Source organism: Jaculus jaculus, chromosome 14 (genome assembly GCF_020740685.1).
Source record: "Jaculus jaculus isolate mJacJac1 chromosome 14, mJacJac1.mat.Y.cur, whole genome shotgun sequence".
Taxonomy (NCBI): domain Eukaryota; kingdom Metazoa; phylum Chordata; class Mammalia; order Rodentia; family Dipodidae; genus Jaculus; species Jaculus jaculus.
Window position 1 is genome coordinate 54,717,710 of NC_059115.1, and position 23,778 is coordinate 54,741,487.

The following is a 23,778-nucleotide window of genomic DNA, read 5'->3' on the forward strand; positions in this document are numbered from 1 at the left end:
GAGAAGGAAAACGCTGGCTATGACCTGAATAGAAAACAACCCAAACAAAGCTTAGGAACTTCAGATTGAAGGTGTTTCTATGATCCTATCACAGAAGTGATTTGCTTTAGGACAAAATGGTTGAGATGGAGTTGGAAAGACACAAAGGAGCAAGACAGTGCATGGATATCTATTTTATCATATATCCAAAATATACGACGTTTATAGAAGGTACCTCAGAAACCCAAGTGCTAGGAGTAAAGGTGTGCACCACCACACGGGATCTAGCCTGCCTTTCCTGAGAACACTGGATTGCTCTCGTGGCATGAGCAGGGATCGGTGGGTTCCTCTGAATCCCAGTCCTGGAGGCCTGGGGTTCCTATGTGGCTAAGAGCATGTGCACCCAACAGTCTGCATTCTGGCTCTGCCACTAACTGACAACTTATTTCATCCCCCCCCCCTCCCAATCCGGAAAGGAGAGGTCCCACTGGGGAGAAGAGATGAGGGCATGGCTGGCCTTTTGCTTCCCACCAAGGCTGTAAAACAGACATGAAAGTGCTTGCACACTGCTCATGGGAACTTCTAGAGCCAGCGTAGGTCTGCTCAGAGCCTGTCTTCTGGCCGACTCCACAGGCTGGGAGCGAAGGACCGAGTTCTTTGGGATTGCTGGGTCATGGTTTTACCTTGCTCCTCACGAACCTGCCAGGCACACTGAAGGCCCCTCTTTATGAAATGATGAAGGGAGTGAGGCGCACACGGACTGGGGAGCATTCGCCCGGCCCCACGCCCTAGCCGGGAAGTCCTGAAGTATGGCCTGACAGCCACAGCCAGGGCTTCGGATTCCCAAAGTTAGCATGTTCACAAGGGCCCCCTTCGAGGCACACCCGGAATCAGATATTCCCCAGCTGGTTAAACTCGCACGCATTTTATTCGGGTGTACCGGTAGTGAGGCCGGATACCGCAACCGCACGACCAGCCACCCTCGCCATCCCCCGCCCCCGCGCTCGAAGGGAAGGAGGAAGCTTATTGGCTTTAAGCCCAGAGTGGAAAAAAAAAAACTTTGTACCCTATTTACTGGGCAAACGACTCCACCTCCCCGCCGTGCGTAGGACCTCGCCGCTCCTTCCCATGACAGCCGCAAGCGTGCACCCAGCGAGCCCGAGATCCACCGAGCTTGGCTTTCGGGGACGGACACCGCCAGGAGTGGCAGATGTGAGTTGCTTTGTCACAGTCTCGCGAGCGACTTTGAGCAAGTCACTTCGGCTCTCTGGACGTGGGCTGTCGTGTCTTTAATGCGGGGACAGCAGCGAGCCTGATGACCTTACCCCCCCCCCCCGCCCGCCCCGTTCACCCGGGAGCGGGCCGGGTCCCCAAGCGCAGGGCGCTGCGCTCCTCCCTCCTCCCGCGTCCCCGGGGCGCTCGCCGCTGTCCCAGCCCGGGCTCCGGGGGAGTGCAACTCCAGGCCAGGACGAGGGGACGAGCGAGCCGACCCCCCCCCCCCGCCGCCCCGCACACACACACCCCCGAGTGGTCTTCGCAGCTGTGGGGACCTCGCATTTTGGGGATCCCCCACCGTAAGTCGACTGGGCCACGCAGGGACTCCGGGAAGGGGTGGGGGGGCCCGGGGTGTCCCGCCGGGTGCGGCTGGACCGCGACGCCTAGAACCTTGTCCTGCTGGAGACTTTCACTCCCCACCCCCACACCCGGGGAAACTTGGGCGCCGGGGGCAGGGGGTGGAGAGTCCCAGGAGCCCAAGTCCCCCAACACCGCCATCCTGTACCCCCCAAGCGAGCGCAGCGCCGGGAGAGCGCGCGCTGGGCGGGACTCGGGGACCTCAGGCTCCGGCCCTTGGCCACGGAAGGGCCACCAAGTCTCCGCTCCTGGGGACTTGGGGAGAGGGGCGCGCAAGGGACTGCCCGCGTGACATCTGCGCCAGAGCCACGGAGGTGGCATAATTTTGGGGGGGAGGGAGTTAAACTGCCGGCCGCGTCCCGGACCGTGCGTTCCGCAGCGACAAGCTTCTGCGCTTTCTAAAGTCAGATTTTTCCTGCTGCAGGGCGGGCGGCGCTGCAAGCTGGGGACCTCCGCGGGGATCCTAGCCTGAGAGATAGGTTTCCAGAACTTTTTTACCTGGGCCAATGGTGCGAGGGTGGTTACTGGTTTATACATGTTAAAAAAAAAAAAAAAAAAAAAAAAAAGTCAAGCTTTCCCGGAAGCAGCCTGAAAATCTTATGCTTTGCCCCTGTGCTGGGCAAGTAGGGGGCTGTCAGTCTTGGAGAGCATGCCTCCCATATCAGCTCTTATCTTTAAAATTGAAGAGCAATGAATAAAAGATTAAGGGGGAGTGGGTATAATTTAAGTCTCCCATTTGGTGTGATAGACTCGGAAATCACCCTTTTTGAGCTTATATGCATAAAGCATGCCCTTATGAAACCATCCATCAGCCAGGAGCGGTGGAATTTGGCAGCTTTTATTGGTCAAGTCTTTAGGAAATAAGTTCGTCAAAAGCGAGCTGTTGGGGCTGAAGAGATGGCTTAACGGTTAAGCGCTGGCCTGTGAAGCCTAAGGACCCCGGTTCAAGGCTCGATTCTCCAGGACCCACGTTAGCCAGATGCACAAGGGGGCACAAGCATCTGGAGTTCGTTTGCAGTGGCTGGAAGCACTGACACACCTATTCTCTCTCTCTCTCTCTCTCTGCCTCCTTCTGTCTCTGTCATTCTCAAATAAATAAATTAAAATGAACAAAAAAAAATTTTTTTTAAGTGAGCTATTGCAGAGAGCTGTCCCATATGTTGCACGCCTATGTATCCAATTCCAGGAGAGAAATAATTCAAACGTTGCTGAATTCTCTTTTGGGAGTATTAAATGAGAGAAACAATAGCCAAAGAATGGGGTTGTGTGGCCACAGACTTTCCTAGGGAAGACTGCTAGGAGAGAGTCATTGGAGGGAGCCTTGCCTTCTCTCTTTCAGAGGCAAGATAATCATTTGTTAAATACTGCATTTGCATCCACACAGGTGGGCAGGGTGAGCAGCATAGCTGGGCAGTAATTGGCCCAGGCCCAGTATACCTCCCACTTAAGAAGGCTGCAGGGATGGCTTAGCGGTGAAGGCACTTGCCTCCAAAGCCAAAGGACCCAGGTTCAATTCCCCAGGACCCACATAAACCAGGTGGCTCCTGCATCTGGAGTTTGTTTGCTGCAGCTGAAGTCTCCATCACACCCATTCTGTCCTCTCTCTCAAATGAATAAAATAAGCAAAAAAAGAAGAAGGAGGAGGAGGAGGAGGCTGCAAATACTTTCTAAAGGACCTCCAGGTTGACAGGGTGGGGCAGATTTAGACTGTGACTGCTGTTTTCTGCCCTTGCCCTGAGGTAACATGACCTGGTTACCTAGGGTTTACCATAGCACCACACGCTGCAAGGGAAGCTGAATTGGTGCCACAGGTTTTTCTCATGCTGAGAGGCAGGAATATGACTGAAAGCCAGTAAGATGAAGCAAGTCGAGGAGTCAGTTCAACAATCCAATGTGTTGTGCACTTACTGTGAGCCAGGCCAGTGCTGTGGGGGCACAGATGGGCTGTCACCCACCTTTCTGAGGTGAAGATGAGGGAGAGTCGGAAGTAGATCCGAAGAGAAGAGTTGTATCATCTGAGGTTTTGTGGAAGTAGAAGGGCAGACCCTAAGATCAGAGCAAAGGAGGAGAGGTCCCAGAAAGAGGCTCAGGACGACCTGGGAAGACAAGGCTTTCGGGAGAGCCGTAGGCCCGGCCAGCAGAGACTAGAGTGATGGTGCAAGATGGGGCAGTGGAGCAGAGGACAAGGGATCCTGGTGAGTTGTGGGTGAAAAAGAAAAAAGCAAAGCCAGACGTGGTGGCTCACTCCCACAATCCTGGCACTCTGGAGAAGGGTCTCGGTGAGTGTGAGGCCGAGACTGGGGCTACAGAGTGAATTCCAGGTCAGTCTGGACTAGAGTGAGACCCTGCCTAAAAAAAGAAAAAAAAAAAAAAAAAGTCAAGAGAAGAGAAGAAAAAAGATAAGACAGGTGCAATGGCACAGGTGTATTTAGTCCCAGCGTCTCCGGAGGCTAACTTAGAAGAGTCACTTGAGCCCAGAAGTTGGAGACTAGCCTAGGGAACAAGCAGAATTAATTTCAAAAATGAATAGACAATGAGCAAAAACACATTCCAGCTGCTGCATGGAGAACAGATTTGACACACTTACACACTAGGCAGGGCTGGGGGCAAGGGTCAGAGTGGCTGAGATGGTGGCAGTTGGGTGAGCTCCAAACTAACCCAGCACGTCATGGAGATAATTTTGTGGTGGCTGCAAGGGCAGATTGACGTCCTCTGAGTTCAGGGGGAACTTGTCACGGAAACAGGGAGCACAAGAGTAGGAGCAGGTCCGGGAGGACAAACACGTTGGCTTTTAAGTCTGAGCAGTTTTTGAGGATCCCGAATCGAAGCACGCCCTATGTGGCTGAATGGAGGAGGCTCTGGTTGCTTCTCCACAGCTGACGGCCCTCTGGATTAGGGATGAGTTTTGAAGCCAGGGATGGGAAAGTCGATGGGAGCAGCAAGGGGTTCGAGTCTTTTTGGTGCTCCTAGAGTGAGAGGAAGTCAGAGGGATGGTTTTTCATAGATACTCAAACATGAATGGGATGGAGCAGATTGGAAGACATTACCATACAGGATTGTTGAACGCCCCCCCCCCCACCCCGTGGACAGCCAGATAAAGAATAATTTGAGGGGCTGCTCCGTGGATAAAGAGCTTGCTGTGCCCATTGTGGAAAACAGTGTGGAGGTTCCTAAAACAGCTAAAGATTGATCTACCATATGACCCAGCTATAGCACTCCTAGGCATATATCCAAAGGACTCATTTCATTTCCTTAGAAGTACGTGCTCAACCATGTTTATTGCTGCTCAATTTATAATAGCTGGGAAATGGAACCAGCCTAGATGTCCCTCAACAGATGAGTGGATAATGAAGATGTGGCACATTTATACAATGGAGTTCTACTCAGCGGTAAAGAAAAATGAAGTTATGAAATTTGCAGAAAAATGGATGGACCTGGAAAGTATTACACTAAGTGAAGTTACCCAGGCCCAGAAAGCCAAGCGCCACATGTTCTCTCTCATATGTGGATCTACAGATGATTGGGCTTCTGCGTGAGAATGAAAATACTTAGTAGCAGAGGCCAGTAAGGTAAAAAGGAGACATAAAGGGTAGAGAAAGGAAGGGAGGAGGATACTTAATAGGTTGATATTGTATATATGTAATTACAATGATTGTAATGGGGAGGTAATATGATGGAGAATGGAATTTCAAATGGGAAAGTGTGGGGGTGGGGAGGGAGGGAATTACCATGGGATATATTTTATAATCATGGAAAATGTTAATAAAAAAATTTAAAAAAAGAGCTTGCTGTGCAACCATGAGTATCTAATTCAGATCCCTAGTGCCTATGTAAAAAGCCAAACATGGTGATGCATACCTGTAATTCCCAGCACCAGGAAGGCAGAGACAGGAGTATCCCTAGGACTTGCTGACTAGCTAATCTAGTTGAATCCCTAAGCTCTACATTCAGTGTAGGACTCTGTCTCAAAAGATGAGTGACTGAGGAAGATTCCTGACATTGACCTCTGCCCTCCACACACTTGTGCCTACACACACACATGAACATGTACACTTACGTGCAAAAAAGAGCTTGATGGTGAAGGTGGTTTGATATAAACTCATAAACTCTCAATATCTTACAGAAACAATCTTTTACATTTTTAACATTTTTTATTTATTTGCAAGCAGAGAGAGAGAGAGAATGGCCTCCAGCCACTGCAAACGAACTCCAGATGCATGTACCACTTTTGTACATCTGGGTTTACATAGGTACTGGGGAATCAAACCTGGGTCCTTAGGATTCACAGGCATGTACTTTAACTGCTGAGCCATCTCTCCAGCACAGAAAGAGTATTCCTGGTGTGGTGGCGCACGCCTTTAATCCCAGCATTTGTGAGGCAGAGGTGGGAGGATCACCGTGAGTTCAAGGACACCCTGAGATTACCTAAGGAATTCTAGGTCAGCCTGGGCTAAAGTAAGACCCTACCTTAAACCCCTCCCCCAAAAAAGAAAAGCGTTTCAAAGTATGTGTGATTGCAATTTGAACTTTTACTTTATCAATCCCACATTTCACGTTGAGGGGAAAAACAAATGGTGAGCATGCACCAGAGCCGCAGTACGGCCAAGGGCAAGGGCCCCAAATCTAAACTGATGGCCTACTCTTGGCCCCATCACTGCCTGCCTGCATCCTGGCACAAGTTTCCTGGCCCTGACATCTTGGTTCCCAGGACTTCAAAACAGCTCTACACCTAAGTGCTGTGGTCCTCCTCGGAGTTGGTTGTAAGGATCGTATGCATCCCTCACTCCTGCTCGATGTGTGCTGCGTGCGTGCACTATACCTGGTATACAGCAGGCACTCAGCGAGCCCCAGTGCTGCTGGTTTTATTATGATGGTTCCATTTCTGTGATTTTAGATCGATCCTTTCCTAATGTAGAATCTGAGACCTGGCAAAGTTTAAGACTTGGCACGGGCCATAAAGCCAAGGAATAGCAGGTCAACGTCAGGATCCCTTCTGCTTGATTTGCAGGCAGGGGAGGGACACCCTCAACCTAGGGTGTCAGCAGGTGCCAGGTACTGATGTGGCACAAAAACAACTGTAATAAAAAGATCCAGTCAAGGGCCAAGCATGGTGGCTCATGCCTTTAATCCCAGCACTTGGGAGGCAGAAGTAGGAGGACCACCGTGAGTTCGAGGCCACCCTGAGAATACAGAGTGAATTCCAGGTCAGCCTGGGCTACAGTGAAACCCTACCTCGAAAAACCTAAAAAAAAAAAAACCAGATCTAGTCGGGGCATGGTGCTTCGTGTCTGTAATCCCAGCACTTGGGAGACTGAGGCAGAAGGATTGTCTCAAATTTGAGGCCAGGGATACTCAAAAAAGTTAGTTTTTAAAAATCCACATAATAGGAGGAAAAGATCATGACATCAAAACAAAAGAGAAACTGATTGAGATGGGGAGGGCATATGATAGAGAATGGAGTTTCAAAGGGGAAAGTGGGGGCAGGGAGGGTATTACCATGGAATATTTTTTGTAATCATGGAAGTAGTTAATAAAAAAAAATTGACCTGGTTAAATGGAAAAAAAATCCAATTATGGGACTGGAAAGATTGCTTAGTGGTTAGGTGCTTGCCTGTGAAGCCTAAAGACCCTGGCTTGCGGCTCGAATCCCCAGTACCCATGTATGCCGGATGCACAAGGTGGTGCATACATCTGGAATTCATTTGCAGTGGCTGGAGGCTCTGGTAAGCCCATTTTCTCTCTCTGCCTCTTTCTTTCTGTCTGTCACTCTCAAATAAATAAAGAAAAATAAACAAAAAAGTCCAATTATGGTTTGCCAGAGTGTGGGGAAGCAAAGTGGATACCATCAGTGGTGGGGCTCACAGGCTTTGCCCAAGCAACTTAGAGATGCATGTTTGGTATTCATTTGCATAGCTTTGCATGCCATTTGATATACATTCCCATATGTTGGTAATTTTCCTAGTAGGGTCTTTAGGCTGAAGCTTCAAGTATAGGGGAGAAAATAAGATTAATCCACGAATTGAATGCAGCAGCTGTTTTGTTCTAATAGGCCCCTGGGAATGATGGGCTTGCCGTGGGCTTTGGGGGGAAAAGGATTTTGGAATGGTATTTACTATTTTAGAAGATGAGGGAGTCAGCTATCATTTGATGAAAGCAGGTCATTTCTTAATATATTACGAAACTTGTTCTGCTGAACATAATAGAGAAAGACAGGAAAAGTAGGAGACCAGAGAGAAACTGGATTATATAAAATGCCCCAAAACGAAGCAAAAGCAGAAAGGGGTCTGCCTGAAGAAACTGAACTAACAAGAACCACTAGGGTCAGAAAGGGAAGGCTGGATTTCTGCTCAGCAGTATGAAATTTTTGACAGAACATATCTTAAATACAATGAGACTTTAAAACCTATAAATTCTCCTCAATTTGGACATACTGGGAGGCAGGCCATTATATCTTAGTAAAATCTTAGTAATACAGTATATTTAAAAAGGGGGGGTACTGGAGAGATGGCTTAGTCTTTAAGCACTTGCCTGTGAAGCCTAAGGACCCTGGTTCGAGGCTCAATTCCCCAGGATCCACGTAAGCCAGATGCACATCTGGAGTTCATTTGCAGTGGCTGGAGGCCCTGGTGTGCCCATTCTCTCTTTCTCTTTTTTCTCTCTCTTTCTTCCCATCTTTCTTTCTCTGTCTGTTGCTCTCAAATAAATGAATAAAAATAAACAAAAGGGGGGCCTGGAGAGATGGCTTAGCGGTTAAGGCGTTTGCCTGCAAAGCTAAAGGACCTCAGTTCGATCCCCCAGGTCCAACGTAAGCCAGATGCACAAAGTGGTGCATGAGTCTGGAGTTCGTATGCAGTGGCTGGAAGCCCTGACGTGCCCATTCTCTCTCTCCCTCTTTCCCTCTCTCAAATAAATAAATATAAATATATTTTTTAAAACAGCAGCACTCAAGGTCATCCTCAAATATGTAGCCAGTTCAGATCAGCCTGGGCTACAAGAAGCTCCGTCTTCCAACAGGCAAAGAAACAAACTATCTTATTACTTAGAGCAGCGTTTCTGAGTGTGGTCCCTGAGCCAGCTGCATCTGTTTCCCCTGGGAGCCCACTGGAGGCGTGGAATCTGAGACACTCATGTGCAGGCCAGGGGAGACCCTCTGGAGCTGGGCCCAGCAACCTACTTTTGGAGGTTCTGAAGTACTTGGAGCAGCTCTCATGCTTCTTGTTTACTTATTCACCTCAACCTTCTCTGCTTCTCCGCTTCTCACTGCACTGCTTCAACTAACTCCCATTCCTCGGGGAGGGGCTGAACAGAGATGTCAACTCACCCCCTGGGGTATCTATCTGCTCAGGACAAGCAGAGCTTCCTGGGGCCAGGTCTAAGCTAACAGAGGACGTTTCCCCAGATCCTTCTGGGCACCAGGGTTGTGTTGGGTTTGTTTTGCCTCCTTTTGCCCGCCGCCCCCCACCACCACCACCACCTTGGCAATCTCATACTGAATAGTGACTTGTGCCAAAAACACTCAGGCAAAACACAGAAGCATTCTGTACCGACGCCCCTGCTAAGGGCAGTTGTCTATCTGGGGAGTGCAGCTAAGGTCGGTTTTGGACCTCATGTTTCTCTTTGCCTTTATCTCTTGCTGAGTTTTATCTTACTAGACTCGTGTGTGACCTTATCTGTTTGTGTCCTCTGCCAGCTGGGCTGCCAAGGTCTGGCTGGGCCAAGGCATTAATGACATGCAAGTGTATTTGTCAGAGACCCTCGGAGCCAATGAGGTTCAAACCCCTTTGGCTGTTCCGTGGGGCCAGCATCAGAAAAACGACAGCCCCCAGGCCTGGCAGCTTGCACAGCTGAGTTGCTGCTTGTTCTGAAGGCTTCCCTGTCCTGGTTTCTGTATTGGCCTCGTCCATCCCAATGCTTGTCACACCACAGTTACTGGTAGCACTGGCCTGTAACTGATTGGGAAGGTAGCTTGTTACTCCCTGCGTTGTTTTATATCATCTGCTTGGGGTTTGGAGGAGTGAGGGTAGGGAGAGGGCAGGTGACCCAAAGGTAAATTTTAGTTTGTTTATAGTCAGAGTAAATTCAGGAAGTAAAAATTGTGCTTGACTTTCTACCTAAAACTTGAGTTTTCTTGCTCCTATCTCGATTTCTCCAGGTGACTCTGTAATTTTTTTTCCATAGTATAAAATTCTGCCCTACACAATTAGATAATATAATTGTGTTTTTAAAACGTTTCAAAAGGCCAGAAGCAAAAGCCATTTTAGGAGCAAGAGTGTTTTTGCTCATGACTGCTAATATGAGCAGCGCCTAGAATCCTGCAGTTAGACCCTGGTCCACCCAGTCTGGCTTCCCCTATAGTGCTTTGAAGTCCCTCTCAACCAAACTTCAGAGCCCCCCTGCCACCGGCAGCCAGGCTTGATTTCTTCCTCCAAGACGCTACCAATGCCCCTTTTCTGTTAATTCTTTGTCTTTGTTACTGTGCTTGGGGTGAAACCCAGAGACTCAACCTCTTGCGTAGTAAGCATGTGCTGTGTACAGCCGCCGATCCACACCCAGCTTGTACTAAACCTCTTCAGATACGGCAGTCTTTCTTACCGTGATAAGCAAAGAAACCTAAACAAAGGAAATAAATATGCCTGGTGCTGATGAAGTTTCTGTAATTGGAAGTAGAGGGCAGGCTTTTAGATTTGCATCTTTATTTTCTTAGGGACCGGAGAAGGAAATTGATCAAAGACCAGTAGGAGGCAAGCATGCAGACTCTTACAGGACCAGGGAGCCACGTGGGCGCTGGACTGAACTGTACAGTTAGTGGCAAATGGCGCAAGGTGAGAGGCTTGGGCCAGGGTGAGGATGAGTGGGACAGTGACCAGGAAGAAAAGGATGAGTGTAGCAGAGTTTGTGCAGGTTTCCATGGATGGGCCTCAGCCTTCTGCCCTCAACCACAGCAATGACACCCGTTTATTTTGCATGGGAATTTCATCCCCTGCTTTTAAGAGGGAGTAGAAGGATTAGAGTGAACTTGCCCCTCTGATGTTCAAGTGGTTTAAGTCAACATAGAGTGCAATGTGGGGGGGGGGGGAGCTTAACATATTCTCCAGTCCTTCATGTGAATGCACTGCTCTTCTAACTCTTATATTGCTTTTCACTCTCCCCTGTTTTCTTTCTTTTTTAATAAAAATTTATTTATGTATTTGAGAATGACAGACAGAGAAAGAGGCAGATAGATAGAGAATGGGCGCGCCAGGGCCTCCAGCCACTGCAAAAGAACTCCAGACGTGTGCGCCCCCTTGTGCATCTGGCTAAAGTGGGTCCTGGGGGATTGAGCCTTGCACCGGGGTCCTTAGGCTTCACAGGCAAGCACTTAACCAAAAAGCCATCTCTCCAGCCCTCCCCTGTTTTCTTTAGACAATTTTCTTTCTTTTCTTTTTCTATTCTCCTAATATGAAGGAGTAGTAAAAGAATTAACCAAGACCAAAGTAGAGTTTATTAGATATACTGCATTACAGCCACAGTGAGCAAGACAGGAGAGAGAGAAGCTGTCTGAACAGTTATTCCAAAGGGCTGCTTTTATGGGGGAGGCCGTTCTCCATGGGCTGTCAGTCACTTTTCATTGTCACAGCCCCTGGATGGTTAGGTCTTATCGGGTGGAACACCCGTGTGGAGCTTGTATGTGGGTGGTTAGGTGGACATCTCATTATTCTGCGGAGGAGTGACTTTTACAGTGTGGATTGTCTCTTCTTGGGGACCAGCTCTCTGTGCCAGGCAAACACAAGATCACTAAGGGGTAAACTTCTGATGGTCTGAGCCTGTCCCTTAAACTTCTCAGTAGGAGTTTCACAGTGTCCCAAAACAGATCGCAGCCAGCACTTGTGGAGCTGAAGGCTGTCTGATCCTGCTCAGAGGAAACAGTGATCTTGCTCCCAGCCCAATGTGCGTGGAGGCAAAAGTAACCTTGTTCTGAAGTCAGGATAGCTCAGCATAGCCATCCATCCCAGAAACACATGCAAAGATTAGGCCTGTTTCTAAGGGTCAGCAAGCCTGGCATTTCTCCCAGTGGCCTGTAAGAGCCAGACAAGCTTAGGACAGCAGTGTCGGGGGGAGAGGGGCTGGGTACTGGGATGGTTGGTCTTGGTTGTCACCTTGGTTGAATTAAGGAGATATTGAGGACTGGTAAAATGTACCCATGAGGGATTTTTCCAGAGGGGGTTGACCTGTAGAACAGAGAAGGGAGGGAAAGACGCCATCTTCACTGTGAGGAGCACTTCCTGTGAGCTTCCCAGATTTAAAAAAAAAAAAAACAGTCCAAGGAAAAAGCAGCGTGTAGTGCTTGCCTTCCTTTTTGTTTGTTTGTTTGTTTGTTTTTCTGAGCAAATGTGTCTGCTGATGATGGATTGCTGCTGCCTCAATCCTCTGCTGATACCAGGATCCACCTTCTTTGGCCTTTTAATACGGACTCAATGCAGCAACTCTTCCAGAAACTGCCAAGGTTTCAAGTGCCAGATTGGGCCTACTGAGGTGTGCAGTCCCTGGACCGAGCAGCTACCAGGTTCTTGCCCTTTCTAGCATATAGGCCGCTGTTGGACTGTCCAACCCGTATTGTGTAAGCCAATACTCTTGAATATGTGTGTGTGTGAGTGTATAATTGTTTCTGTTTCTCTGGAGAATCCTGCTGAAAACACACACAAATTCAAACGCAGCAAGACCATGTGGATTTCTTGGGTTGTGTTCTGAAGTGCCTTAGGGCATCACTTACATTGTCCCTGTTCCTCAAGGCAGTGTATTTTCTAGCTCTGTCTCCCCAGAGTATAACACAGTGTCTCCCCAGTTAGCACATGGTAGGCACACAACAAGTGTCTGCTGCATGGGTGGCAATGGAGTGAAGGGGAGAGAAGTATGATAAATAGGAGGCTGGGGAGATTACTCAGTGGTTAAAAGCGTCTGCTTCACAAGCCTGTCAGCCTGAGTCTGGATACCCAGCACCCACTGGATGCAGAGTGGCACGTGACCTTTAATCCCAATGCTCCTACAGCAGTGGAAGGTGAAGTCAAGAGAGCTGGTCTGGGAGCAGCTAGCCTGGCCTTTCATGTGGCAAAGAACAAGAGAGACCCTGTCTTGAACAGGGTTGGGAAGAGGGCCAACACCTCAAGGTGGTAGTACCCATTGACAGATGAGTGGATGAGTAAAATGTGGCCAGTGCTACAGCATGGATTATGTTAGGTGAAGACATTGGACAAGTACTGTATGACTCCTGTTGTATGGGCTCTTTTTCAGGGAGGGGGAGGGGTTTTGAGGTAGGGTCTCACTCTAGCCCAGGCTGACCTGGAATTCACTATGTAGTCTCAGGCTGGCCTCAAACTCTCACTGATCCTCCTGCATCAGCCTTCCAAGTGCAGGGATTAAAGGCGTGCACCACCACACCCAGCTCGCTTGCTCGCTCTCTCCGTCTCTCTCTCTCTCTCTCTCTCTCTCTCTATATATATATATATATATATATATATATATATATATATGTGTGTGTGTGTGTGTGTGTGTGTGTGTGTGTGAGTGTGTAGTGTGTGTGTGCATGCATGCATATGTATATGTAACATGTTTTCTTTCTTATTTATTTATTGATTTGAGGGAGAGAATGAGAATGGGCATGCCAGGGCTTCCTGCTGTTGCAAACTCCAGACACATGTGTCACTTTGTGCAGCTGGCTTTGCATAGGTACTAAGGAATCAAATCCAGGACCATTAGGCTTTGCAAGCAAGCTCCTTTAACCACTGTGCCACCTCTCCAGGCCCTGTATGGAATAGAAACAGTGAAATGGTGATTGCCCCAGACTGGAGGTAGAGGAGAACAGGAAGCTAGTGTTCAATGGGCACAGAGTCCAGTTGGGAAAGAGGAAGCAGTTCTGTGGGTAGATACTGATGATGGTTGCATAGCAACATGGAAGTCCTTAATGCCACAGAACTGTGCATTTGGAGATGGCTGAAGTAATAAGTGCAAGCACTGTGGCTGGATGGAAATAGCACATTTAGCCCCGTTACGAAGTACAACTACATATTAACCTATTTTTTAATTATTAAAATGATAGATTTCTTGTTATGAATATTTGCCACCATGTTAGGGAAAAAAGTAATATTTATGATTATTCGTTAATTCATAAATATGGAATAAGAAAAACCATGGCAAGTAAATGCATGAAGTATGAAGAAAAGACAGCACTAACTATAGGCTTAAACCCGTGCTACCAAAAAAGCAACTCACAGGGCAGGGACTTTCTTGGGGTTTTAAGCCTGTCCACTTCCCATTAGTCCCGTGAGTCCCTCTTTCAAAAAGGAAAGAGAAGAAAACCCTTATTTTATTCTGGAAAACTTGAAAGCTGCAAACAGGTTGCAAGCCCAGCTTTGGCCCCTGTCTAACTTCCCTTTGACTGTGAGAGTGCCGTGTGCAAGCCTTGGTTGTAGCCTCAGCCGCAGCTACCCGTAGCATCCACTGTCAGTCAGTTTCTGGGTGTGGGGTGTTGAAGGGGACTTAGTGCATGGTTGCCCAGTCTTGACATGCAGAACAGTGCCTGGGTCACGGATACTCAGCTGGTTTAAGTGCCTTTGACCTTGACCATCATACATCCAATTTTCCTGCCACAGCAGACCCCGGTACGTTAGCTCATTGAGCTGTCATGGAGAGTATTCGTGGGAGTCAGACGCTGTTCCTCTTGCACAGACCAAGAGGCAGAGGCTAACTCAAGTCGTGACCTATCGTTAGGAGCAGCCTCACGTCTGAAAAACAGAACCGTTGGGTAAAATTCCCAACATCCACACTGTGCCTGAAGCAGAGGGGTTGGATGGGAGGGTGAGAAGGGAAGTGGGGTCAGGAGGAAGTGGGGAGGGCCATCTGCTTGGTCCAGAATCACACAGCATAGTTTGAGTTGACATCTACACAGTGCTGACACCAAGGAGCTCTCAAGAAGACAAGTAGCCTTGGGATATTGTGGCCTGTGACTAAAAGCCATATGGAGCAGGTTTGCCGCATGCTGAAGGGTGAGACCTAGTCAGGAGATGATATTTCTCACCAACATCAGAGTTAATTTGGTAAATTCTGCAGGCTGTCTTGCTTCAGATGTTTACCTAAAATCTCCATCTGCCTCTAAATATATAGATGGTTGAGAAGTTTGGCATATATGAGACATATGTTTGCACTTGCCTATGTACAAGATTGTGCTGGTGTTCAACCTGCTTTAAATTCATTTTTGCTATTTTGTGTGTGTGTGTGTGTGTGTGTGTGTGTGTGTGTGTGTGTTGAGCATTATTTCTCTTTCCTGAGTTCATCTTTCAAAGTAAAAGTTGCCCAAACATATAAGGGCTTATTTCTCTCATGTAGCAGAAATTCAGGGTGGGGTGTGGGGGTTCAGTGACTTGAGTTGGAACTGAGAGATCAGCCGTCCTTGCTTCAGGATGGCTGCTCCAGCTCTCCCCGTCATGTGACAGTCTCATGCAGAAAAGCAGAAGAAATGGGGGTGGCATAAATATTGCCCATTTCCTACCTGAAAACCAAGCTCCTGTTTAAAACTTTCCCCAGATAACCTTTTATTGCTGGCTACTCTGCCATGGGAGTTGGGAAGAAAATATTTTCTAGAAGCACATGTCTGCCAACAATCTAGAGGTTCTCTTAGCAGAGGAGAAAGGTAGGATGAGTGTTGGAAGACTCCTGGCACCCTGGCAGACTCAGGCCACTCATGCCTGCCTGTCCTGGCACCAGACCACATCCAGGTTCATTAGAAGAGCCAGGATCTAGCTGCTTGCTTCCACTTGCTGGGATGCCACTGTGCAAGCTTGTGTGGACATTTAGGAAGCTAAATAATCCTTATGCTTATTTCCTATGTCTCCTGCATGCTGAGGCCTGATGTCTGAACGGAAGACGTTGCTGGAATGCGTCCTTGGAGAGAGTGCCAGCTACAGAGCTTGCCACAGGCAGTTTTGGACTAGACTTATGGAAAGATGTAATCTCAGCTTTAGAAATTTTTGTTTGGACAATATTTATCCAAGCACTGAATTTTTTTGAATATGTTTAAAATATTTATTTATTTGTTTATTTAATTGAGAGAGAGAGAGAGAGAGATATAATGGTCTTACCAGGGCTCCTTGCTACTGCAAATGAACTCCAGATATGTGCACCACTTTGTGCATCTTGGTTTTTTTATTATTTTTTTTTTTTTACTTTTGGGGTAGGATCTCACTCTGGCTCAGGCTGGCCTGGAATTAACTATGTAGCCTCAGGCTGGCCTCGAACTCATGGCGATCCTCCTACCTCTGCCTCCCAAGTGCTGGGATTAAAGCCATGCGCCACTATGCCTGGGTTTGTGCATCTTGTTTTATGTGGGTATTGGGGAACCTGGGCTTCCAGCCTTTGAAAGCAAGTGCTTTAACCACTGAACCACCTCTAGACACAATATGTATATTTTAAACTACAGATCTTTGTCTAAATGGTGGAGTCATGCCAGAGTTGCACATAGTGTGCATGTATGTACACACATGTTGCAAGTGCTCTGAAATGTTCTCACTATGCTGTCCACCAGGCTTGTCAGAATCAGTTTCCTCAGTGCCTTCTGCCAAGTCCTGGAATTATAGATATGTGCCACCCAACAGGGTGAGATAGAGAGAGCAGAGATAGATTCTAGGTTCACTACTACAACTTTTGCAGTTCAAAGAGGTGCAAATGTGAAGCTGACTAGGACAGAATTGGTACCAAGAGTGAGGTGATGCTTCATGATGAATCTGACCATGTGGATTTTGGTCTCTTGGAACTTTTGTTTTGGAGTAATGGGCATGGGTTTGGTACTTGCAACTGAAGGTGGCTTCCAGAGCAGTAAGCCAAGTTTTATGAAGGATTCTTATGAGAATTTGAAAATGCCAAGCACAGAGAGAATTGTATTTGGAGGCTTTGCTTATGAACTTTCTAAAGGGGAAAAAAAACTACAGAGGACTTTGTTGGGGCTACTGGCACAAGGGCTGTGTGCATTCTGCTGCCCATGCCCAGAGAGTTTGGTCAAGGTTAAATTTGTAATGGACTGATATGCTTGGCTAAAGTTATGGAACTGAGAGATATAAGATTTAATGTTGGAAAAACTCAAGCAAGTTTAAAATTATGGGTACTGAGACTGGTTATGGAAGCTGCTATTGTCAAATACATTAGCATGTGGAAGGAAGATGGCCCATACATTAAAACAATGGACAGGATGCCTGAGGGAAGACTGAATGGTAGAAATGCAAACTCTTTTGAAAGGAGTTGACTGAAAGGAAGGAACCTGCTCTTCAAGGTTTCAATTTATTTTGTCCTGAATTAAGAATATGGCTGTGTCCTACATTCTTGGTCTTACTTTTGGAAACATTAAAAAAAAAAAAATGCATGGAGTGTGTCATGAGGTGCACATGGTTCCAGGAGCCACTGCTCAAACACAACATGGGGCAGGGCATGATGACCCTGATAAGATTCTTGTTGAGCCATTGGAAGATAGACTGTAGTCTTCAGTGGAGACCCATGAGTTTAGATATACCAGGACTGTGCAAGGACTACCATGGAGTGCTATCAGGTCAGGATAGAAGTTTTCCCTGGATATTCTACCCAGCTGGAGGGGTACAACTGGAAAATCCAGAGACTGTCAATTACTAGTTATGATATCAGACTTGAACTGCAGATGTTTGATGTTTGCTTGATGGCTATTAAGTTTGCATTGGCCCAGTCTCTCCTTGTTACACCTAATAGAAGTTGAAAATGTTATTCTGTGCCATTATGTTTTTAAAGTATATAACTTGTTTTGATGTTACAGGACTTAAGATAACCTTAAATCTGAGATGAGACTTTGGATTTTGGAACTATCTTAAGTTCTATCTTAACTATCATAACTATGGGACCTTTGAATTTAGACTGAAAACAATATACAATGTGAGATGGTTATGAATCCATTGTGGTCAGGGCAGAATGTGGTAGTTTGAATGGATGTCCCCCAATAGATTCGGGAGTTTTATTCAAGCTTGTAACTTGGTGTCACTGTGGGTGGATCCTAGGGGCTAGCCCTAAGGGGTGTTTGGAGGTGGATCTGAATTCCACTCTAAGGTAAGAGAGAAGTCTGAACTCTGCCTGGGGTCCCCAGAGTGTGCTTGCTTGTGGTACTAGTGTTGGTATTTCTCTCTGCATGGACCTGTGAAAAGGGGCCAGCTGCTTCTGCCATTATGGAACTTCCCCTAGATCTCTAAGCTTCAGTAAATTCTGCTTCTCCCATAACTTGTGCCTGGCCTGTAGGTATATCCCAGCAATGTAAAGCTGACTACAACAGCAGCATAGGCAAGACAGTGTTCATAGTAGTATGACTCATGTAGACATTTTGTACTGGCTGATCAATTATGGTGTTCCCAGAAGTGAAAGAGATAAGAAGCCTATGCAGAAAAGCTCCAAATGCACAGGAATGCATGGCTACTTTGAATTACAGTAACAGTGAATCAAGGCCTCTTAGCCAATTTCCAGACTTGAGCCAGGTTACAGATCCAGAGCCCCTTGAATGAAAGGGTGGCTGAGTCCCCTCAGGGAAGAACCCTCCTACAATCCCCAAAAGTTTTAACATTAAGCTTATACCTATTCCTCTTCAGAGGGGCCTAGGGCTATATGCTAAGCTATATACATGGGGGAAAGGAAATAATCAGACCTCTTGGGGCCTACTGGACACTGGCTTGAATTGACAGTGATTCCAGGAGACCCCAAACAGCATCATGGCCCTCCACTTAAAGTAGGTGCTTATGGAGGTCTGTAATCAGTGGAGTTCTGTCAAATTGTCTATTCATTCTATGGTTATTTCCTCAGATCCAGAATGCATAATTGGGATAGATATACTTAGGACTTAGTGGAATCTTCACATTGGTTCCCTGACCTGTGGAATGAGGACTATTATGGTTGAAAAGGCCAAATGGAAGCCATTAGAACTGCCACTACCAGAGAAAATAGTGAACCGAAAACAATATTGCATCCCTGGAGGATCTGCAGAAGTTAATGCCACTATAAAGGACTTGAAGGATGCAGGTTCTCACCACATCTCCCATCAACTTTCCTATTTGGCCTGTTCAGGAAACAAACATATCCAGGAAAATTATGCTTGTGTATCAGAAACTTAATCAGGTGGTGAGTCCAGTTGCAGCTGCTGTACCAGATGTGGTTTCTTTACTTGAGCAGATTAACACGTCTCCTGGTACCTTGGTATGCAGCTATTGATCTTTCAAATGCTTTCTTCTCCATACCTGTCCATAAGGACCACCAGAAGCAATTTGCCTTCATCTGTCAAGGTCAGCAGTACACATTGACTGTTTGACTTCAAAGTTATATTAACTCTCCAGCCCTGTGTCAAAGCTTAGTTATCAGGGATCTTGATCGCCCGTCCCTTCCACAGAAGAAAATGAAGCTCACCAGTAAGCCATCACTTGGCAGTGACAGTCTGTGGACAGCAGTGTCCTTCCAGCCTGCTTTTATTAAACACACCCCCCCCCCTTGGATGTGGCTTTTAACAGCAGTCTCACTACACAGATAATGCCATTTCTTTCATCTCACAATACACTACAAACCAGCTATATTCTAAATTAGGTCTGTAAAACCTATAACATTTTCTAACAGTTGTAAACATGATTTTCAACGGAAAAAAAAAGCAATAAGAATTTACTCCTCTAGATCTTTACCACCAATAATTAATAAACCCATAGTTCTCAAGAAAAGCATAAAAGTAAAAGTTTAAACCTGAAAAGGGCTTTAAAGACAACTGAATCTATAGTCCTCCATCTACAAACATACTTACCCACCATGTATCCCCATTTCACTCCTGGGATGTTGGGAACACATTTCCTCTATTACAGATATGTCTTAGTCTGGTCCAGCTGCTATAACAAACTGCCACTGGCTGCATAACTTATAAAAACAGAAAATTATTTCTCACAGTTACTGGAGGTAGGAAGTCCAAAGTCTGTACAGATAGTGCCTTTCCTCTGTGTCCTCAACATAGCAGAAGGCTGAGGAAGGAGAATAGCTGCCTCACATCTCTTACTAAGTCACTAATGCCATTCATGATGTCTCTGCCCTCATGCCTAAGAACCTACTCATGCCCCAATTTCTTTTTAAAAAAAAAAATAGATTTTTTTTTTTTTTGGAAAGGGAGAAAGAGACAGAGAAAAAGAGGGAAAGAGAGAGAGAGAATGGGCACACCGGGGCCTCCAGCCATGTAATGAAACTCCAGGTGTGTGTGGCATTGCATGGTTGCATCACTGTGTTTGGCTCTGGGGGATCTGGAAATTCAAACAGGAGTTCTTAGGCTTCACAGGCAACTGCCTTATCCACTAAGCCATCTCTCCAGACCTTAAAAATATTTTTAATATTTATTTATTTGGGAGGGGAGGTGGTGAGCACACCAGAGCCTCCCTTGTTTCTCTCTAGTCCATCTGCTATACTGCACTATATTGTACTGTAGCCAACTTGGCTTTTAAACCCATGAGTCAGAGCACTCCCCTTTCCCTGGCCCTACTCCCTACAAGGGAAACCCTCCACTGGGATTTCATTTCACTTAGAACAAAATCAGAACGCTTTCCATGGCCACAAAGACCCAGCCTGCCTGCCTTTCTCAGCATCTTCTCTCTCTCTTTAAGATCTAAGTGACATCAGCTTTCTAAAAGCTTCTAAAATATCAGTCTCTTCCTTATCTTGGGACTGCTGTGCTTGGTGTTCCCAAATCTAGACCACATTTCCCTGGACTCTGGCCTGCTGGGGTTCTCAAGTTACAGAAAATACATTATTTCTGTACGTCCTCCCTGTTTACCTTCTCTGTATCTCTCTCTCTGTGTCTCTAAAACTACTAATTTTTTCTTCCTCTGAGCCCTTTCCATGAGCTCTGGTCATTTAGTCCTTGTTTGTTATCTGTATTTAAATGGGAACATGACATCCTCGAAGGCTTTGTTCACTGTTCAACCTTGGTGCTGAAGTCTAGATTTGGGCAATAAGGTCCCAGTGGAACAAAGCGGCATCAAAACCGCATCAAGTCTTTAGTCCTCAGGTGTTATGTGGGATGATGGCTTTTCTATCCCATGGTGCTATTGCGAAGACCCTATGACACAATGCACGTGAAAACAGTTGTAGGAAAAAGACAACTTTGGTATGTAAATATCTGCTTGTAGAACCCCTGCAAGAGGAACGGTTTCCTAGGAGAAATATTTTGTTGATTTTATTTTCTGGAAAGAGCACATCTCTTACCCCCTCCATTCTGACATTCCAGTTATCATTTGTTTTTCACTATTTGACAACATTGTTTTGTTGAAAGGGGTTTTTAAGTTTCAGAATTCTTGGGGTTTCAGAAACACATAATTCTTGGATTCTTAGAGATGGGAAGATAGTTACTCAAGTAAATGTTTAGAGCTGTTTTATTCTCAATATCTTTTTGAAAGATTGGTAGCTATGGAATTTCTTTCAAAGACATCCAAGAGTACATGCACATTCCCTCCATAACCTAAGCCATATTCCATTTTTCTTTTTCTTTTTTTGAGTCAAGCCCAACAGACTGGCCTTTTTTCTTTTCTAATGAGAGAGCATGAGAGCAAGAGAAAGAGGGAGAGAGAGAGAACTGGCACGCCAGGGCCTCCAACCACTATAATTGAACTCCAGACACACGCGCCACCTTGAGTGCCTGTGTGACCTTGCACATGCGTCTCCTTGTGCATCTGGCTTACGTGGGCTCTGGGGAGTCAAGCCTGGGTCCTTAGGATTCACAAGCAAGTGGCTTTAACCGTGAAGCCACCTCTCCAGCCCCATATTTCTAATGCAATGTGTGGAAGAAGCTATGCACTTCTTAAGTTCAAAATCTTTGAGGGGTAATTCTCCAGACACTGCAGAACTTTCACGGCTCGTTACCTCTGTTCAGCCTAATGGTTCCTAAGAGCCATATGTGCAGCCAAGTCATACCGAGGGTTCTATAGCAATGCCAACACACAAAACGTGTCCTCAAGCAGGGCCTTGGCAGGGTCCCATTGCTCAGGTCAAATGTCCAGTGACACGCTCTCGGCCCAGTGAGCAAGGCTGCTCCTTGTCAGTAGGGGCTGTGTTTGAGAGCCCTGCAGGGCAGGTGCATCTGACAGAGCTTGTTCACAGCCAGTTTGCTTTCAGTTTGTCAGAACAAAGATTGTGACCACCACCTTCCTCATCAACAAGATTGTGAGGACAGAAGTCGTAGAGGAAATTCTGGGCATGAAAATCATTCTTCATGTCACTTCTGCAGATTATGCCTCTTCCCATAGTAACTCAGCTGGAGCCTTTCAGCTCTCCAATCACAGGATGTGTAAGGATGGATGGGAAATAAGCAGCCACATCAGGACCTGTTCGTCAGATGTTGGTTCCTCAAGGTTGTGGGACATCTTTGATCAGGAATCAGCCAGCTTATTGGAGTTACACCCATCAGGAGAAGGTAGTCTCCTCTTTCCTGGTTGTATTAGCCAGCATTCTCCAGAGGAACAGAACTGATAAAATGATTTGGTATTAAAAGGAATTTATTGAATTAGCATATGGTAGTCCAACAATCGCTGTTTTCAGGCCTGAAAGTCAAGGAACCTGATAGCTTTTCAATCCATGAGGCTGGAGGCCTCAGCAGGCCCAATCCAGCACTGCAGGCCCGGAGGCTTCCTGGAGAGCCACTGGTCTTCGGTCCACGCTGGAAGGCTGGCGAAAATAGCTGGACAGGATAGATGCATGTTCGAGTGAAGCTCTCACCAGCAAGCAGCACAGGCAGCCAGGAGGGAAGAAAGGGGCTCTGTCCTTTCAGAGATTTCTTTCATGAAGCCTACCACCAGGAGGGCCGCTCACCCTGGAGGAAGGGCTTCTGCCTTTAGTCAGGTCTTCCTGGAAGCAACCTCAGAGACTTGCCCAAGAGGAATGTCTGTGGATTCCTAATCAGATCAAGTTGACAACAGAACTTGACCGTCACAAGTCCAACTCTTCTCAAGTTGACCCCAAACCATGTTTCCTTATATCATACTTAATTTCCAAGTGAAGACAGTATCAATGTCATAAATCTGCCTTACATGATATAACTATCACACATACAATTAGAAATGTACAGTCATCCCCCCCAAACACAAGGCAAGGTCCCTTGAGGAATGCTTAGTCTCTAATATCCAATAAACTAAATATAACTAATGATATAATCTCAATCAATATCATTACATAATAGGAAAATAGAGGAAAAAAAATAAAGGTCTCTTAATATTGGTGTATATGTGCACAAGCACTCTTAACCAATAGGACAGAAACACTCATGGCAGTTACAGTCCTTGTTTTTGTAACTGGTCACTTGGCCTTACCTGGTATTTCCTCCACCTTCAGCAAGCACCTCAGCAGGTCTTGGTTCTTTACCAGGAGGGGTGACCCATACCTTCATTCCTGAAGGGCCATTTATCACACTGCCTTGATTGGGTTGTAGCAGTTTCCCATTGACCTTGCTAACAGGGCACAATAACACTAAGAGGTACCCTAACGGATCTCTCAAACTCCAGACATAGTCTTCCTTACCTTCATTGTGGACGAGGAGTCCAATTTCCCCCTGGAAGTCTGCACCAATCACCCCTGCTACCACTGGAACTCCTTTCTCAGCCTGTTCACTCAAGGGCATCAGGATCCCAAAGTGGCCAGTGGGGAAGTCTTAACTTCCAGTTCAATGGAATGTTCTTTATTTTTCCTGGGAAAGCACTTCTCCTTCTGGATTCAAGACCTGTAGACATAAGGTTGTAAGAACAGGCAGAAATTTGGCTAATGGGTCACTTGATTCCTGGACCTGTGAATCCGGGCTATAGGAAAAACAGCACCATATATAGGACCCTGATTCAGAGCATATACAGCCTGCTGGAGGACACTCCCCTGGCCCTCCAGGCTGTTGCCATCTACTTAGTGCTGTAACAGTTTCTTTAAACATTTTATTTATCTCTTTTATTTCTTTATTTGAGACAGAGAGAGGGTGAGAAAGAGAGTGAGCATGGGCATACCAGGGCCTGCAGCCACTGCAAATGAACTCCAGATGCATGCGCCACCTTGTGCATCTGGCTAACATGGGACCTAGAGAATCAAACCTGGGTCCTTAGGCTTTGCAGGCATGCACCTTAACCACTAAGCCACCTCTCCAGC

The 23,778-nt window shown here is 46.5% G+C and overlaps 2 protein-coding genes across 4 annotated transcripts in view; both read left to right on the forward strand.

Moving 5' to 3' along the window:
* Ankrd31 (ankyrin repeat domain 31) overlaps positions 1 to 1,295 on the forward strand; it is a 162,608-nt gene extending 161,313 nt beyond the window's left edge. Inside the window, exon 19 of the mRNA XM_045133385.1 lies at positions 1,089 to 1,295. Coding sequence (XP_044989320.1) covers positions 1,089 to 1,295 — 207 coding nt within the window. The remainder of the gene's footprint in view (positions 1 to 1,088) is intronic.
* The window catches only part of Gcnt4 (glucosaminyl (N-acetyl) transferase 4), a 37,177-nt gene continuing 14,475 nt past the window's right edge, over positions 1,077 to 23,778 (forward strand). The window contains exon 1 of one of the 3 annotated variants that reach the window (XM_004651386.2): positions 1,077 to 1,191. The gene's annotated coding sequence lies outside the window, so the exon portion shown is untranslated. Of the gene's footprint in view, positions 1,192 to 1,500; positions 1,554 to 10,315; positions 10,434 to 23,778 lie in introns of those variants that run through there. The other 2 variants (XM_045134468.1, XM_045134469.1) reach the window with 2 other exon arrangements.